The sequence below is a fragment of the Liolophura sinensis genome, chromosome 11 (assembly GCF_032854445.1).
Source record: "Liolophura sinensis isolate JHLJ2023 chromosome 11, CUHK_Ljap_v2, whole genome shotgun sequence".
In the NCBI taxonomy this organism is placed as follows: domain Eukaryota; kingdom Metazoa; phylum Mollusca; class Polyplacophora; order Chitonida; family Chitonidae; genus Liolophura; species Liolophura sinensis.
The window spans coordinates 15941434-15960976 of record NC_088305.1 but is presented as its reverse complement, the minus strand read 5'-3'; the positions used below and the strand labels follow the sequence as shown (position 1 = coordinate 15960976).

At 40.0% G+C, this 19543-nt stretch overlaps 1 protein-coding gene across 1 annotated transcript; it reads right to left on the bottom strand.

Annotated features, from left to right (window-relative positions):
* Positions 1-3307: 3307 nt before the first annotated feature.
* Positions 3308-17652, bottom strand: LOC135477987 (phospholipase B1, membrane-associated-like). Its single transcript, XM_064758224.1, has 13 exons — positions 17537-17652; positions 16980-17101; positions 15502-15568; positions 13308-13366; positions 11930-11997; positions 11372-11418; positions 9736-9844; positions 8774-8906; positions 8027-8187; positions 6677-6851; positions 5877-5975; positions 5324-5392; positions 3308-3431 (listed from the first exon to the last, which is right to left on the bottom strand). Exons 1-13 carry the CDS (start codon positions 17586-17588, stop codon positions 3366-3368), a joined length of 1227 nt encoding a protein of 408 aa, XP_064614294.1. The 5' UTR covers positions 17589-17652; the 3' UTR covers positions 3308-3365.
* Positions 17653-19543: the final 1891 nt, after the last annotated feature.

The following is a 19543-nucleotide window of genomic DNA, read 5'->3' as shown; positions in this document are numbered from 1 at the left end:
TGTACCATCGCCACAGGATGTTTCTGTATTAAGAAATCAGCTACAAAGCTCGCTTTACACCTCATTTGAATAATTTTACAGAGTATCACATTTTGCTATATGACTATGGTTATTGACATAAGCTACATTATGCTGCAATACCTTTAGATGTACCATCGCCACAGGATGATTCTATATTACACATTCCGTTATAAGTTTCAAGTTCGGTAGCCCAGAACATCTCAAATCTTTGGGCCAAGTTCATTTGAATCTGTTCCAAAAAAGTTTTTGCGCCGAGCTACATTAATAAGGTATTAAATGATGGCGAGCAACGCATGCCATTGGCAAGTGTTGAAAAAAGTTTGAAAAATTTCTCTGGTTTCTAAGCAGCTGGGCATCTCATTATGACGTCACCCAAAGTTTAACCTGAGCTACAGCTAATAGAAATAAAAGAGCAATGCAGCCTGCACCATTCTTTTGCCCGTGTACGTTGGACCAGCTTATATTACACCGCGTTTGAATAATCTTACTGAAAACCACGTTTTGCCTTATGACTTTGGTAATTTACATGAGCTACAATGTTCTGCAAAACCATTAGATGTACCATTGCCAAAGGATGCTTGTGTGTGAAACATTATGCTACAAGTATTGTACCGATCGGTAGGCCAGAACAACTTGAATCTTTGGGCCAGTCCATTTGAATTAGCGAGCAATTGTTTTACTCCCAAGTTGAAGCTTACATGTGCAGAGCAATGGAGTTTCCACCATTCTTTTTTCCGTCGAAAAATACGTTGGATCAGCTCATTTTAAGCCATATTTTAACTAATTTTACCAAGTATGAAATTTTGCCATATGACTTTGATGACTGACATCAGCTACAGTGTGCCGCAATACAATTAGATGTACCATCGCCACTGGATGCTTCTGTATTAAACATTTCGCTGCAAGTATTTTGCCGGTGGATAGTCCAGAACATTTCGAATCTTTGGGCCAAGTCCATTTGAATTAGCGAGCAATTGTTTTACTTCCAAGTCGAAGCTTACATATGCATGTAGTACTGTACCACATTATTTGTATACAGGAAATATACGCTTTTCATTCTGTTTGTTCCAGAAAAGATAAGTTTGCACTCAACTACATCAGTAAGCTAATAAACGATGCCATAGGCACGAGATGAAAAAAGTTTAAACATTTTTGTTGGTTTCCAAGAAGTTGTTAACCCTTGCTGGGCAGTTCATTATGACGTCACCCTAAACTTAACATAAGCTCCAGCTAAAACTACTAATCGAAAAGCAGTGCGGTTTGCATCATTCTTTTTCACGTCGAAAAATACGTTGGATCAGCTCCTTTTAAGCCATATTTTATACAGTTTAACCGAGTGTTTTGCCTTGTGACTTTGATGACTGACATCAGCTACAATGTGCTGCAATACCTTTAAATGTACCATCGCCATTGGGTGCTTCTGTATTCTCTATTCTGTGTACATGTTGTTGTCGACATTCGGAATAACCTACTTGGGGCATGTATTCGTGTGCAATATATTCATTTATTTATTTGATTGTCGTTTTACGCCGTTCTCAAGAATATTTCACTTATACGACGGCGGCCAGCATTATGCTGGGTGGAAACCGGGCACAGCCCGGGGAAACCCACGACCATTCGCAGGCTGCTGCAAGACCTTCCGTCGGAGGGGAAGCCAGCACGAGCTGGACTTGAACTCACAGCGACCGTATTGGTGAGAAACTCCCGGGTCATTACGCTGCGCTAGCGCGCTAACCAACCGAACCAGGGAGGCCTCCAATATAAATACATGTGCGATTAGTGTACAGAGATTTGCTATTAGCTTTCACTTCAGTTTAATAACCACTGTATGCAGGTGTCCTTGTTGAGACTCCCTAGAGATACCGACGGAATTGGAAATGTCTTGTCGTGTAGAAGTCAGCGAACTTAAGAGGAAATCCTTGGAGGAGGGCCAATTATCGAGCATATATCAACATGAGTTTTGCCTGTAACGGTGGTGACCACGGCGGGTAAAGCATCAGGTTTTAGTCGATTTTCGCTCCCATAGCAGCCAAATCTAGTTTTACAACCGTATGCAGAACAGCAAGCCATATCCTGGAGAAATTCCATATGCTTGTGGCTGAACTAAATGGCTTGTATGACGTCATTCGGCGGAGACCACCGAGTGTTGGCGCGGAAAATAATTCATTGCTTAGTGATTTTAATGCCATACTCATGTGCCTTTTTTCAATATTTTTTACACTCAATTTAACAATATATACAGGGCTAGCTAATTATGAATAAATAACCAATCTGGACACTAATCCTTTAAAAACGGAATTAGAAGAAAATAGTTAACTGACAAGCTAAATCCAAACAAAGTACCCGTGACAAAAGCTGTTGGTTGATCTTACATGTATAGAGCGAGTCGTGGCCGATTGGGAAAAATACGTATTTGCCTTTTCACTCTGGAAGACTCAAAATGTGCAGATTCAATACCGGCTCTCGTTGTCTGTGAAGTCTTCGCAGTAAAGAAACTGAGCAAAGAGCAAATAAATGTTGAAATGGCCCTGGTGTGGTAAAGTTGGGAATCGGCCTCAGTGCAAGAAACTGTTCACCTCAAGAAACGAAACTGACCATAGCTGTGAGTAACAGCTACTGACACACTCGTAACTCTTCTTTTTCCAGTTCTGTTTTACTCTTCCTTTCCTTTCCGATTTACAAAGCCCCAAACATTCACTGAAGCGAAGTATAGGACATTAAATCGAAAAAAGGGTAGCCTACCCTTGACCAGCCATAATGAAATATCTTTTCTTGCATTAGTCACTGTGGAGAGGGGAAAGTCACAGGATCACAATTGTGAGTTTTTGAAAAAATTCTTAAAATTATGATAAAATTGACCATATTATCAAGTTTATGTTTTATATATTCAGACAAACGTTAACCGAAAAGAAACTTTGACAAAACGCAGAAAAACACCCATGAATTTTTCCGTAAGAATACGTTGATCTTCATACTGCAAATTAAAAATACATTGCTTCGTTTGAACGAAAAATTGGCGTTTTTGATTGACAGTGCATTTTTGGCAGTTTAAGACTGAGTAACAATCTCTTTTATGGCCATATAACTTTTATGGGTGCGCCAACAAAGTTTTATACCTTTCATTCATAAATTTACAGAATTGCATAATTATTCTGATTTTTGCAGTTTCTTATCGTACCTCTCTGGGGCTGAGTCTCCGCATGACCGTACCAGATTATGTACCCTAAAATCCTATCAAACTAATAGAAGCTGCTGATCTACCCTAGCTAGTGTGGTTAACAAGGGCTGGACTCTTGAACAACACCTCCGGTCACACTTAGTTTATTTTGACAAAGTAGATCTCTTTATTTGCCGACAACATGGGCCTTGTGGTTCTTGTACGTAGGAATGAAGTCGTTCACATGATGTTGCTGAAAAAGAAAAAATTATGCATGAGATTTGATTTTTTTCAACTATCCCTGGGCAATATAAATGTTGATGTAGTAGTAGAAAACACAATTGTGCTATCCTGCCCTAGCCTTTTCTCGCTGGCTCATTGACCCAAAGTGTCCGTGTCACGATGCTCAGTATAAGCAAAGAAGTCATGTGTTCAAATCGAGCTCTTACTGGTTCAACTACGACTTCGATTCAGAAGATCGGCGAATTACCTGATGGCGGAGAGCGTTTGTGTGTGTGTGTGTGTGTGTGTGTGTGTGTGTGTGCGTGTGTGCGTGTGTGCGTGTGTGCGTGCGTGCGTGTGTGCGCTTTATTTATTTGTTTAGTATTATGCCATTTATATGATTATTTATTTCATTGATTGGTGTTTTACGCCGAACTCAAGAATATTTAATTTATACGACGGCGGCCAGCATTGTGAAGGGAGGAAACCGGGAAGAGCCCGGCGGAAACCCACGACCATCCCCAAACTGCTGGCAGACCTTCCCAAGTATGGCCGGAGAGGAGAAGCTGGACTTGAACTCACAGCGCCCGCATTGGTGAGAGGCTACTGGGTCATTGCCCCGTACTAGCGTTCTCACACCTCGGCTACGGAGGCCCCAACTTACGTCTAAGATCGCTTCGTGATCCCGAGATCACGTTCACTACCAAAGTTTTATGGATTGCCCCAAGATTGTGCACAAAATTTTTAAATGTCACATCAAATCTGTGCATCGCGCAAATTTGCTGACTGACAGCTAAATAAACGCAACCTTGCCGGAGGTGTTACATAAACGGCGGGTATAATGTTCCAAAGCGATAGTGCGATATTGAACACACTGGGATATTTCCGAAGGGCAAACAGGTTAAGTGACAGCTGTTGTATATCGCCACATTTTTGCCTGCAATTTACTTTCTTACCGTTCAGACCCAAAATAAGTGAGCTGTCTATATAAGAAGAAATTTCTGTGACAATAGGAGGAAATAAGCAACAACAGGACAAACAAAGCGGTGTTTCGTGTGGAGGCGTTGACAAAATCGTCCAATTAGGTCTTGTGTTGGAATCCTGGTCAACCAATGAAAACGGGGTTATCGCTATCATTACAAGTTGGCCTTCAACAGCGCACGCATGTGTGGGTAGTCCAAAATTAGTACGACCTTGACCTTTTATCTAAAGCAATATGAATCCACGATCAACTCTATTTCGTGTGATGTTAACATACTGTTTAGCCAGTGCCTGAATATACCAGAGATTTAATGGCGGGCAAGTGGAGGGCGCGGGGTAGGGAGGAGGGTGTGAAAAAGGGATCGCGACTGGTCAGCTTCAAGGTTGATGTGACCCAAATCACTCTGAAACGATGTTAAACACCAAAAAGACAAATGCGAATGAAAATTGTTATATAAAACGGAAAGGGCTGTCCTTGTAGCCTCTAGGTTTGAGACCCGTTTCGTGAAAACATTTTCGGTCAAAACGGAATATCTGAAGCTGGATTATAAGCCTTAGATGAAATCATGCTCCAACGGCATAGTTTGAATGGTCAAGATTTTATCAACTTGAAGCATGTTTTTAGGAGTTTAACGTGAACGATTAGGGCCTACAGTACACTTTATGTGAAACCACTCTATGCTGTATATATACAGCAGCTGTTGTCGTCCTTTGAAAACTTGAATATGTATTTGACTTTTAGATGAACTTTCTTACACGTACGGAACAGTTCATTATGAAGAAGAATTTCTCAGAAAATTCGTTTGTCTTGTTTCTAGTCACTTTTTTTCGTGAAGACGTCTATATTGATTTTAGTGCCACAATGTCAAGTAATTTACGAGAATAGTTGGCGGTATTAAAGTTTTTCAAAGTCTTGTGCGAGTACCCATAACGTCGACTTACATGCTGTCCTGGACACAGGTATGGCTCGTTGAGGTGCCATTTGGTGTTCTTGTGTCCCACGGGTTCCACCTAAACCAGGGAGAAATGTAGAGGCATGGAATTATATATAACGATAAAGTACTTAAACGACATTGTGGTATGGGTCTGGTATAACGGGAATTCTACATTTGGAAGCCCACATTATATTTAAGTAAAAATTCTTCAGTGCGTTATTATCTTTTACACGTTATAAAATTGCACATGTAGTTAATATGTTATTTATAAAAAGAAACTGTTTAATGGTTACTAGGCTTAAGGTTGACATTTTGTTTGTTTTTACATCTATGTTTGTTACGGGTTAGTATTAGCGGTGTCCTACATATTGGATATACATGATGTTTTGGGCATCGTGTTCCACTGTGGCAGCACTGGAACCGGTCCCCTTCATATGAAATAGAGCTTGTGATATAGAGGTATGCCCAAAATAATGCGGAAATGTTGAAGACCAGAGTAAACAAACACCTAAACAAATCATTTGTGATATAACTTCTGAAAACGTTAACGGTGTACATACCATGTTGTTGAAGATACTGACTGCCGCTACTTGGTGACCTTTAGTACTAAAGTGAAAACAGTCCGGGGCGAAGTAACTCAGGTCGTGACCACCGTTATCCTGCAAGAAAAAATACTTCTGCATTGTCCCCTAAAAAGTGGTGAACTGGAAAATAATGAGTATGACTAAGCATCAAATCTGGCACACGCGATTTAATTTGTGGATATATATAGCTCGATCGGCTAAAGCGATGGTCGCACCACAGCGCAATTAAGCCGAATGTGTGAAAAAGATATTGAAATGGGCATTAAACATCAATAAAATATTTTTAAAATATGCAAAAGAAGGTTCGAAACTTGAAAAAAGCAGTTGTCACTTGTAAATAAATGATTTCTGGAAGGTCGACATGATATTAAATACACATGAACTCTACAACAAAGGCCAAACCCATGAGATTGATTTCGCTATAAGCTGCCTTTTTCTGAGTCATTTGTAACTACCATGGCAACATATGCATGTCTTCAACGTGCGCTGTTGCCATGGCGATTATACAGTTAATGGTACTTTTGTGGACCCAATTCCTTCATGGAATAGAATCGTCCTGAAGAAGCTCACATTTTTGATGGACTTTACCTGTACCTAACTTTAACTTCAAGAATTCAGGAATTCAGGAATTAAGTAAGCGTTTATTTAAAATGTCCGATTTGTGTCTTAAACCAAAGTGTCTCAGCGTTGCTATAAGTTTATTTACCGTGGTGACATATCTCTTCATTACATATATACATGCCACCTTCCATAACAGTTACGCCTAGCTTTATTACCTTGTGAGGGGGTACGGTGTCTCTGTAGAAGGGCTGGAGAACCACGGTAAAGTCGTTACGGCCGTTGTCGTACCTCCCGGAGTCGATGAGCTCCTGGGTGAGTCTCTGGTACTCTACCAGGTTCGCCTGCACGATAGCGTGGTGCTGCTTGTCTTGGCCACAATCGCACACCATGCTGATGGCGACAGATAAGAACAACCATGTTGGCGAGGATAAGAACAAGCTTAAGGGTTGACGGATGGCAAATGTCGGCACAACAACCATGTTTCTGTCTATAAGGTGACTGTTTTTGTGTGAGTATGCAATAACATATGTCATATTCCATGACGAATGACTCATTTTGGCTCGATATTTTGGGACTATAACTTGTTTTTATCAGGAGAATATCGGCACTTTGTTTTATGATCATCATTTCTTCTGATGATTGCAAAATAATGTGTCGAAATATCGATTCCAGTGCTTTTCAGAGTTACACTATGCGTGCGTTACGTTAGTTGCCCAATCAGTGGAAAACAAGAATATATTTAACAAGATACAATTAACGTTTGTCTTCCTTTTACAACGAACAACCATATTAACACCCTATGTTCTTCGGTAAGTAAGACTTTTCATACCAGAAAGTAGACCTCGAACACAGATCAACCTACTCACTCTCAGCAAACATGTTTTGACTTTAAAATGACGCTCAAATATACTACAATTTAAAATACGTTAGCATTCAAAGAAATGAGCCTGATTAAACTTTACGTAGAACATTAAGGCACAAAAGTCCATTTATTTGTTGACCAAAAAGCTTAAAAGCTGTTTAAAATTGCGACAGGAACCGTTCCATGTAATTTACACCTGGTTAAAGGTTACGCATTTCTTTTTTCTTGCTTCACTTTATCATTGTATATTATATATATATATGTACGACCTTATCTATTCATAGTGTTATCCGCCTGCACAATGTATTGTTATTGTATTGTAACCCTTTCAGTCGTTTCGCTACCAGACTACTCGCTGTGTGCCAATTTACCCTGTGCAGGATTCTATTTGACGAGACTAATTATTAAAAGTACAGTACATCTACGTGTCAAAACAACCATTTGTACACTAACCGTAAACCAAAAATTGAACGTCCCAGGTTTTTAAAGTGCCTTTTTACATAAACCACTAAAGAATGAAAAAAAAATAGATAAATTGCGAAAATAGGATTCATGCAAAGATAAGCAGACAACAGTTTTCAATAATTATATTGGAAGGACGCTAAGAATTTTCCAGATGAATAAATGAAATCAGTTTTCAAAACATGTACTATGATAATGTAATGTAATTTGTTGACCTATATAGGCATCCGGAGCTACTCACCCGTGCACGACATTACAGAAGAAGTTGTTGTGCCCAAGGGAAGCCACTGGCGTGATGTCAAAGATCATGGCCAAGTTGACAAACGTCCTGGGCAGACCGGCATGGAGTTTGTCCAGGGCGATCTTGATGTTGTTTATGTAATTAGCAGGGCTGTGTTTGTCCTGGAGGAATGAAAAAAAAAAGACAGTGATGAGGCATTGTCAAACTGAAGACCTTGAACCATGGAGGTTAATACCATACGAACAAAGAATCATGTATTCATGATAAAGGTATTTATCGATGAATATTTCATAGAAAATCAGCCTTGTGACTTATTAACTTGGGTTAATCTTTCGCGGATCGGAGTTTTTAATCAATGTTTAAAACTTAAAGCAAAATATTTACAAGAACGTTTCAGGCGATTGTCGATCTTAAAGAGGGCATTAAGTATAGCTACCAAATTTGTCAAATTTCCACGTGGCTACACGCATGGCAAGGATTAAATATAACTAGAAAAAACGACCGTTCGATATGCTATTATAAGCTGCAACCCGTGCGATTGACGGCATTCATCATCACTATGATCTATTAAGCCTACATTACAATCTATACATCTGCATTTTATTTTGAGAAGATGTTTTCAGATTACAGTTAAATTATGACAATTCCAGTAATGCTTGCTTCACTTTTATGGTTTTTACGTCTTTTCTTTGAAGTACAGCGTATACCAATCAGTCAATCATTCAGAAAGTTCGTGAAGTCACTTACAGGTGTGTGGCAGACGTCGCAGAGATCGTTGCCGCCGATGAACATGGTGACGAGTTTCCAGTCCTGTTGGAAGTTGATGTGATGATCCGCCTTAATCCTTTGTATCAGTAAGTCAGCCTGTGCGGGCATGTCGCTGCACAACACAAACAACAAAGACAAACATATATCTGTTACTATATACTATACTTTATTCATCTATAACTATATACTATACAAAATGACGTTGATTCCACAAATCTAGTTTTGACTCAGGTTAAAACAAAACAGTTTAACTCACATTTTAGTTCTAAATTTTTCTTAACTCCAAGGGTACATAAATCAGCTTTCAAAGTGAAATTTAAAATGTGGACTGAAAATCAGAAATCGCTTCGTAGAAATTTCGTATGGCTGATTCCATTAAAATCATTTTTGACATGTCAAAACTTAAAACCGCGTCACAGTGCTATGTTTTCGGTACAGGATGTTGTAATTTCAAAATTCTAGTTTCATCCGGCACAAAAATGTGCTCTTGAAAAGAGTATTTCACAGGTTTGATTTAAGTCAGAAACAGCTTTTGGAACCGGTCTCCATGGATCGTGTGACTTTATTATCCATTAACTTTATTCATTAATTATAACTAGTCGTCTTCAGGATAAACCATACGACGAGTCGACCAATGGTGATTTTTCAATAACAATACAAAAGCAATGTGCAATATATTGGCTGGCTTACGTTCCGTTTGTCCTTTACCTATCTTTGTTCATAATTCATGTTTCAAAACCACCAGTCTGTGTGGTTTACATCTATAATTACAACGACACTGCTCTTTTAACTGGAGTAATATTAATCTTAACAACAACATTTCTGCTGTGCTATTCTATTAGCTGGTAAATCTTTTACGTAGAATATGAAACTCCCGTCACAGCTAGCTGTTTATCTTTCTTTCCGCAGGCCTTCTGTGTACCTTCTCCTCTCACACTTACTGTGCTGTATCCCCGGGGTGGGCCACGTTCAAGTGGGAGCCGGAGCTAGTGACTGAGCCGCTTCCCACGGAGTACCCTCTGATGTTCGGGTTGTATTTCCTCAGGAGATCTGCCCGACAGCATAAACACAGGGAAGTCAACACTTCAGACACAGAAGTCAACTCTACACACAGGGAGCTCAACACTCCAGACAGGGAAGTCAACACTCCAGACAGGGAAGTCAACACTCCAGACAGGGAACTCAACTCTTCACGCAGGGAACTCAACACTCCAGACAGGGAAGTCAACACTCCAGACAGGAAAGTCAACACTCCAGACAGGGAACTCAACTCTTCACGCAGGGAACTCAACACTCCAGACAGGGAACTCAACACTCCAGACAGGGAACTCAACACTCCAGACAGGGAACTCAACTCTTCACGCAGGGAACTCAACACTCCAGACAGGGAAGTCAACACTCCAGACAGGGAACTCAACACTCCAGACAGGGAACTCAACACTTCACACAGGGAACTCAACACTTCACGCAGGGAACTCAACACTCCACACAGGGAACTCAACACTCCACACAGGGAACTCAACACTCCACACAGGGAACTCAACACTTCACGCAGGGAACTCAACACTCCACATAGGGAACTCAACACTCCAGACAGGGAACTCAACACTCCACACAGGGAACTCAACACTTCACGCAGGGAACTCAACACTCCACACAGGGAACTCAACACTCCACACAGGGAACTCAACACTTCACGCAGGGAACTCAACACTCCACACAGGGAACTCAACACTCCACACAGGGAACTCAACACTCCACACAGGGAACTCAACACTTCACGCAGGGAACTCAACACTCCACATAGGGAACTCAACACTCCAGACAGGGAACTCAACACTCCACACAGGGAACTCAACACTCCACACAGGGAACTCAACACTTCACGCAGGGAACTCAACACTCCACACAGGGAACTCAACACTCCACACAGGGAACTCAACACTCCACACAGGGAACTCAACACTCCACACAGGGAACTCAACACTTCACGCAGGGAACGTCTCGAAATGTATAGTAGTTAGTTATGATTGGTAACCTCCACCAAGAATAGTATTGCTACATAAATTTGAAATAATGTTCTCTCTTGTCTAACGGCTCTTTTAGTCTTGCTTATTCGACTCTTTGCTGAACGCCACACTGAATAATTTTTACTTATTCAGACAAGTTACTGAAGAGTTTACCCAAATACAGATATGCACTTTATTTTCAATTTGGTTGAAGACAAGTGGTTTTCACCGAAATGTCAGACTGCGCAAACGGCCAGGATCGTCAAACGATTCTTCTCACCACGGGGTAGTGAGACCGGGGCGTGTAAAGGTATATGAATATCCTGGTGTGTGGAAATACGCTGATACTTACACCAGAGTTTACTTAGATAAACTGCTCTCCAGTTACTAAGAGAACAGCATAATAATCAAGAATATGTAGTGAGTCATTAATCCGGGTCATTTTTAATGTAATAGGCGTGTAATTTTGCGCTTGTGAAAAATGACCAAAAAACCCTCGACAACAATCAGTATTATTTTGCACACGCTTCTGAAGAAAGGTTTTGAATGTATTTGTTTCCTTTCTTACTTGCTAGGGTCACAGATCCACTGTCAAGGCTGCCATCACCGCCAATTCTGCAAGGGAAGTTATCAGTCTTGAAAACACGAATGTATAATGTGATTTCTTTAAAAATGGTCACGAAGTCAGAAACAACAATTTGGTAAAACAATTAACTTGTGATTGCAAGGCTTCGAAATAATACGTGCTAAACATTGGATGAGACTATGCCCTGCTGCGAAACACTGGCCTCGGAGTCAGGAATTACCTTGTCACCACCATCATACAATCTGAACAAGGAACTGGCACGGAACAGCCATCCCAAATGACATTACGTTTTCTTAAAACCACTTTTTAATTAATCATTAATCTAGTCCAATTTGTGACGCTTCTTTCAAATGTAAATTTTACCGGACTTTTTACCCAAATCAATTCAAATCAATTTCACTTTTGCCATCCTCCTTCCGGCCTTGTTAAAATATTAATATGTGAATCCGTTAAAACGCATTATACGTGTCAGTATTGTAAAGAACATCATTTGTTAAACAAATTGGTTCATCAGAAAACTCAAGTTAAGGGGTTACTTACGACCAAGCCACGCCGCGATATTCGGTGAGCACGCCGATCACTGTAAGAGCCTTAGCCCCATTAGCAGCCTTCGAGAAGAAAATAAGATCGTGTGAAATATTTGTTTACTACTGTCAATATACCAGTCAATACGCACTGAAACAATTTTTATAATTTTGTATTTTATCAACTTTAAAAGAAACACATACACTAATATAAAGTATAAGACCATTAAACACTGTCCTTGAAAATCCTTTTCCGTATTTCCGTATTTTTTGCACTAAATCGTTCCTTTCACGGTCCATTCGGCCAATGTACTCATAGCCCTATATGCATATGCATTTAAAATGCAGAAATCTAGCAGTTTGAATCTGCTGTGACGTCGACGGTCACAACATGTTCAGAAAGGACCTCTGCTGAATCTAATGTTTTAAATAAAAAATTTCTGGTAGTTTTTGATGCTTTTAAACATTTGACTTTTAAAGTTTTTCATCTAACATTCCTCACTGTAGTGTTTTATTTGCCTTTAAAATTTTGAGGGCCTCATTGCGGCTTCGTAATAAATGAGACTAACGGCAATTTATTTTACTAATGAGGTTCACTAATTATAGATTCATAGGTGAACAGTTTCAATAAAAGCACAACTGAGATACATAGTTTTGATCGGCAAAAACTTACATACTAATATGGTTTATGATATGGAGAGTGATTGCGTCTTCCTGGCAACATAAGCTGCTTCTCTTTCATTGGCAACATAAGCTGCTTCTCTTTCACTGGCAACATAAGCTGCTTCTCTTTCATTGGCAACATAAGCTGCTTCTCTTTCATTGGCAACATAAGCTGCTTCTCTTTCACTGGCAACATAAGATGCTTCTCTTTCATTGGCAATATAAGCTGCTTCTCTTTCATTGGCAACATAAGGTGCTTCTCTTTCATTGGCAACAAAATCTGCTTCTCTTTCTTTAAATCCATCCTAGCTTATTACACACTTTCTTACAAAGAAAATGGTGGTTTATTTTAAACTCCGTTTTCGGAAAGTAATCTTGTAGTTTTTAGGCTGGAACTTCCACTAGATAAAAGCTGAAGAATGAAATACATATGCCTGATACGTTGCCCACCTTTTAGATATCTATGTCGTCATATAGAAGCATTAGTTACCCCATATGATTTGGGGTTGTCGCTGCACTCATGATACCCGAGGTTCTCGCTGTGACCATGACACCCGAAGTTATCGCTGCGACCATGATACCCGAAGTTCTCGCTGCAACCATGATACCCGGGGTTCACGCTGCGACCATGATACCTGTGGTCTTCGCTGCGACCATAATAAATGAGGTGACTTGTTCGATGCTTCTTGAGCACGATGATAAACACCAATTAGTCAATCAAATTTACTTACAGTTAAAGAATCGCCCATAGCTCCGATGACTTTGAAGTCTTCCATACGCAATTCATGGACTGAAATATACCGATGAAGGACAAATGTGAGTGTGATCGGGCTACTCTGTTAGGGATTGAACCAACGACCTTGGAGTTGGGAGTCCAACACAGGATCAAGCGTTCAGTTCACAAAGCATTTTCGGGCTTCTGGTGATTCCCTTGTACACTAACCAGAGTAATTCTGACTTTGCTGCCATTTTTGATTGATCTGGTGGCTGACATTTGATTGATCTGTTGTTTTAATGGTGGTTCTAAAATTTGAATCCATTTCATTTGTTTTCATGTTATAACAGGTTGGCCTGTAATGTATCTGTGTCCATGCAGCACATGACTTTTCTTAAACCTCTATCAATGATGCGTCAACATATGACAGTCAATTTCACGATATTATAAAGAGTGGACCATAACCCAAAGTACAAATCGCACACGCCTTATACCCTCTTATGTGTGGACCAAAACCCAAAGTACAAATTGCATAGGCCTTATACCCTCTTATGTGTGGACCGTAACCCAAAGTACAAATCGCACACGACTTATACCCTCTTATGTGTGGACCGTAACCCAAAGTACAAATCGCACACGACTTATACCCTCTTATGTGTGGACCGTAACCCAAAGTACAAATCGCACACGACTTATACCCTCTTATGTGTGGACCGTAACCCAAAGTACAAATCGCACACGACTTATACCCTCTCATGTGTGGACCGTAACCCAAAGTACAAATCACACACGCCTTATACCCTCTCATGTGTGGAGCGTAACCCAAAGTACAAATGGCACACGACTTATACCCTCTCATGTGTGGAGCGTAACCCAAAGTACAAATCGCACACACCTTATACCCTCTTATGCGTGGACCGTAACCCAAAGTACAAATCGCACACGCCTTATACCCTCTTATGTGTGGACCGTAACCCAAAGTACAAATCGCACGCCTTATACCTTCTTATTTGTTTAAAATATTAACCTGGACGACACAAGTAGTTAATTAACGAGGCTATACCAAAGATTTTTAGCCAAAACAAAAAAACACATTCGCTAATCAAATGAAATGTTCTGTATTGGCCAAGAATAATTCAAAAGTAAATTGATTGGCTTTCAGTAAATATCAGACTTGTATCTGTAGTATTTATAGTAATAAAATAATTCCAAGGTTTGAAAAAGTTATAATGCAACCCTCTTTATAAATTTCAGGAACTTTAATACCGATTTTGAAAGGTAACACGTGCACAGTCATTTTGGTCATTCCAAAAATAATAGCCAAAATTCAATTGGTCTTTTTTTTTTGCCTAAAATTTCCGGTATAGTCCGTTTAATGCGCATGAAACACCTAAACATCCGGCAAAGAGGGAGATAATCCGAAGATGTCCACTAAAAGCATCATATAGATTTCAAGATTTGACTGCATTTTATAAGACACCATGTAGAGAGTGTATTGTATATGTATTGGCAAACCTACACAAATAATAAGTGAGGTTTTCAATATGTTCATTGGGACGTCCGATAACTTTTTACTTCAGTTTTTTTTGAAAATTTCTCCCCATGAAACATATGTTATTTCCCAGCCTGAGATGTCACAACGGTGTTATCTGGATGTACACATCTGTGTATTATCAAGAAGTAGATCGCTTAATATTCGTACACTACTAGGATTTCGTCTGTATAAATATATAGCTTTAGGCGAAAGTTTCTTAACGTCGTCATTTTTGAAGATCAATTTCGTGAAGTTAAACATGCTCTCGTGTTTTCAAGAGTCATAAATTCTTAACTATTTTTACACGTATTATTTCCTCTTCGACAATTGGGTGGAGAATCAAGTAGACCCTGAGAAATTTTTCTGGTTTCAATCTTAAGTTACAGGTTGTATACATATACACATTTTCACGATGTATTCCAATGTAACACTATAACATAATCGCAAAATCCAGCACACTGGTAAATAAATGAAGGAGCGGCATTATCAGTAATAGGCCTACCCAGGAAGAGGGCAAGCAAATTACTAATGGAGATAGAACTCTCATGCACACAAAATGTCATTGTTAAGGCACAAATGATTTCTATAGAATGCTTTTATGGAAGGCTATCGTATTAGGTAACTTTGTTTATCGTCTCTGTCCGTGTGTAACACAAGTTTATATTTTGATATTCACCAGAATCTGGAGTCTCGTGCGGTAAGAGGTCTAGGTGGCAGCGGAACGGATGTGGGAACGCTCTGGTCTGAAATTAACCAATCAGAAATAGAATAAGTTTGTTAGCAAGAAAATAAGACGAAGATAATTGCGAAACTTCATGTACCATAACTAGCCGTGTAGAGCCAGACTATGGGTTCAAATACAGCTTTAGCTGGCCGAATCCCCGAAATTCGAATGGCAGTTTTGTTGGCAATGGGCAATGATTACTGGTCTCAATTAATGTAATCAGTAATGTAATATTAACTCGGTGTAATGTATTATGTTATATCACATAATACATAAAAATAAATAATGTGCATATAATATCAATTTTGGAAAGTATATAATTAAAAATAGAATAAAAAAAGCCGTTAAAATAATATAAAGCACAAAGAGCCATAATTTTTGTCAAAATTTCGTTTAAATTTGTCGACCAAAATAGAACCAGATATGTAAATTGCTTCTGTGAAGCCACATATAAAGTTTCAGTTCAGAGAAACAAAAACAAAACGTTTTGTAAAATAGTCCAAAAAGCTATAAAATGGTCGTAATTTTGTCAAAATTGGACGAAACATCCCGAAACTAGACGTTAATCTATTTATTTATTTATTTATTTATTTATTTGATTGGTGTTTTACGCCGTTCTGAAGAATACTTCACTTATACGACGGCGACCAGCATTATGGTGGGTGGAAACCGGGCAGAGCCCGGGGGAAACCCACGACCATCCGCAGGTTGCTTCCCACGTACGGGCGGAGAGGAAGCCAGCATGAGCTGGACTTGAACTCACAGCGACCGCATTGGTGAGAGACTCCTGGGTCATTGCGCTGCGCTAGCGCGCTAACCAACTGAGCCACGGAGGCTCTCGTTAATCTCTAACCCATCATGGTTTCAATTCAAAACGGTGGATCGTTTTGAAGGAAAGTCCAGAAAAATGTTTTGTGAGCCATTGATCGACTAGCTGACTAATAGGCTGTCTAACCGTCGAAATGAGGACCTCCATGGCCTGTTGCTTATCGGGCCAGGAAGCACAATGACCCAGGAGCCTCTTACCAATACGATCACTGTGAGTTCAAGTCCAGCTCATGCTAGCATCCTATTTGACCGTACGTGGAAAGGTTTCTTAGCAATCTGTGGAAGGTCTTGTGTTTCCCCCAGGCTCTGCCCGGTTTCCACCCACAATAATGCTGGCGGTCATCGTGTAAGTGAAAGATTTAAGAGTAAAACACTAATCTAATAGTTAAATATTTATTTATTTGATTGGTGTTTTACGCCGTACTCAAAAATATTTCACTTATACGACGGCGGCCAGCATTATGGTGGGTGGAAACCGGGCACAGTCCGGGGGAAACCCTCGACCATCTGCAGGTTGCTGGAAGTCCAATAGTTAAATAGACAGTGGAAGGACAAACGGGTCTAAAGCCCTTTCGGGTGCCGGTAAGGCGTGAGTGAATCACCTCTTTCTCCTCGAAATGTTTGAGATGGTCCAGCCACATCTGTCTCAGCGTAGCGTTGTGTTTCATCTCCTCCGCTAACTGGGTCAAGGTCACGTTCAGACGCTCCCACTTGTCCACCCAGGCTGATAGAAAAAACATAGTTCATACATACACAAATTTATAACGAGAAATATTTTTGACACAAAAAAAGTATCTTTGAAAGAGAGATAGAACATTTTCGAAGACATCCAAAAAAATCACCTTTTCGCCTTTTGTAATTCGGGTCTATAAGATCTATTAAGAAAAAAGTATATACTGAGAAGTCAATGCTGCAAGGAGAAACTGGATTCTCAGTCTGTTATTCTATGTACACGTTAGACCAATACATCCTTCATAACGTCTCAAAAAAAGTTTAAGAGGTTAAAGTTTAGATGTCAGGAGATTATTGTTTTCTAGTCACAGGAAAAACTATATACGGGACGTTCCATGTACCTAAATCTCGGTTAAGTTTACCAGAAAATTGAATATACAGTGTCAAAAGCTCTCAACTGCGACATTTGTCTAGGAAGGATGCTTACCTTGTCCAAAAGCCAGACAAATTAGTAAAATAGCCCCCGTGAACAGCTTCATGTCGCCAGCCGGAGAGTTACCAGAGCTCTAAAGTCTGACAAGGTTATCGCAGTCTTATATCTACAATAATCTCTCACGTAAAAACAGCTGTCCTGCTGTGAATGCTCGACAATCATCGGAAGGACACCGGAAATGACCGAATTAATATCTCCAGCTCTGATACGCAGCAATGTTATTTCAAACTTATATTGTTATGTATGACTATTTAACGTTTTCATGTACTGTTAGTCTGCGGACCTTTGTGTTGTATGTTATAAGCATAACAGGCCCTGTTATATATGTACAGTGCGGACCTGGCCGAAAGCACCTCGTTCATTGCTCTGTTTATTTAACTGGATGTTCATTGGCTGTTAATTCTGTGTCTAAGAATAGTTGAATCCACCTGGACCGTATATAAGCCGTGTTTTCTGTGCAGAGTGAAGGTAATTTTGCTGCATCCACTGGGAGCCAGGAGAGTGTGAGACGCTCTCGTATCGAGTCCATTATGTTTATATGAGCTGGTGATGCCAGTTTCATTTGGGAGGACAGATTTTTATGCCGGCACCGTTTGTGTACCACAGTAGTACTGATGTCTGATTTATGTGAATTTCTGCGGAAGTCACGTTTATTGGTGTTCGGATCTTTATTATGATTATACAGTGTGGACTGTGTAATTTGTTTAACACGCTGACCTCACCTGACCGACAAGGTCGTCAAGGACTCTAAACTGAAGTTTTCAGTTTTGCAAAGGACGTTCGTTCTGCCACAAGGTGACATTACTCTACGTCTCTGAACGGCTCGTTTGTGAGCTTCTGCGGGAGCTGTGACTGATCTGAAGTGGATTATACCTCCATGCCTGTATTTACCCTGTGTTGTGCTCTGCGGGTGTGACGTCATTCAAAGGCTTGACTGTTCCAGTTCTGTGTAACCTGTGTACTGTGTTCGTGTTCGCTAACCTGGCGAAGTACCTGTCTAGGACAATTTGTGACTTGTGTGAATTGTGTGTTTATCCCATGGTCTTTACGTTGGATTTCTTGGAATACATTCCTTGGGATGCAAATGTGAACTGGAAACTTGTAAAGACCGGTAATACTGATGTGTATGTTGTTGTTGTTGTTGAACTGTCTGTAAAACTGTACGTCTCATTTTATATATAAAGCATTGTTTACATTGTAATATTGAGTCACTGAGTCTGTTCTCTGTTGCCGTTTTCAATACCGTAACAATATCTAAATCACAGTAATGCCAAGATAATATTACGGTAGTAAATGTTTTATCTTCGGGATGCACGTGAAATCACCGACTCCTTCGTCAGCAATCCGTGGTGATGTTAGATTCATCTTTGGAAACAATTACATATTTACTGTACCGATTATATATATAAAGAGTTTACGGTTATTTTCACGATAGTCTATAAACCGCGGATGTCCATTGCGCATTCCGTATAGCACCTGCATGACAGCTTAACAATGCATGACAAAGAGTGGTAAAATATGTAGTTAGTCGGATACGAGCTACCGTTCCAACAAAATGACTACTCCGTGGTAGTCATGCAGTTCTATATTTATATGTTGACCTATGTACAATCTATGAAGTCCGTGAAAGTATGATATGACAGTGATATGACAGACGTGTCGAGCAGGGAGTCAAAATTGGTTCTTACGATTGCATACTAAGATGGTATCTTGAACCATCCAAACTTCGACAAGAGACGTGTATGCCCCTCTCCTCATCACGTACTGCACTATGGCACTGCGCCAGCACGACATTTGAAAACATTAACAATGTTCACACATAAATCTACCGATTTTGTAGGCGTATTATGTCGTGCTGTCTTTCATATGCGTGGCGATTATTAAAGAAAATAAAAATGAGCAGGTTGCTTCCCGAGGATAAGATCGAGCGAACGATGGATTTCATCCAGCGTCACCACTCCATGAATCTGGTCATCGAACGTCTACCATTACTAAGCAACG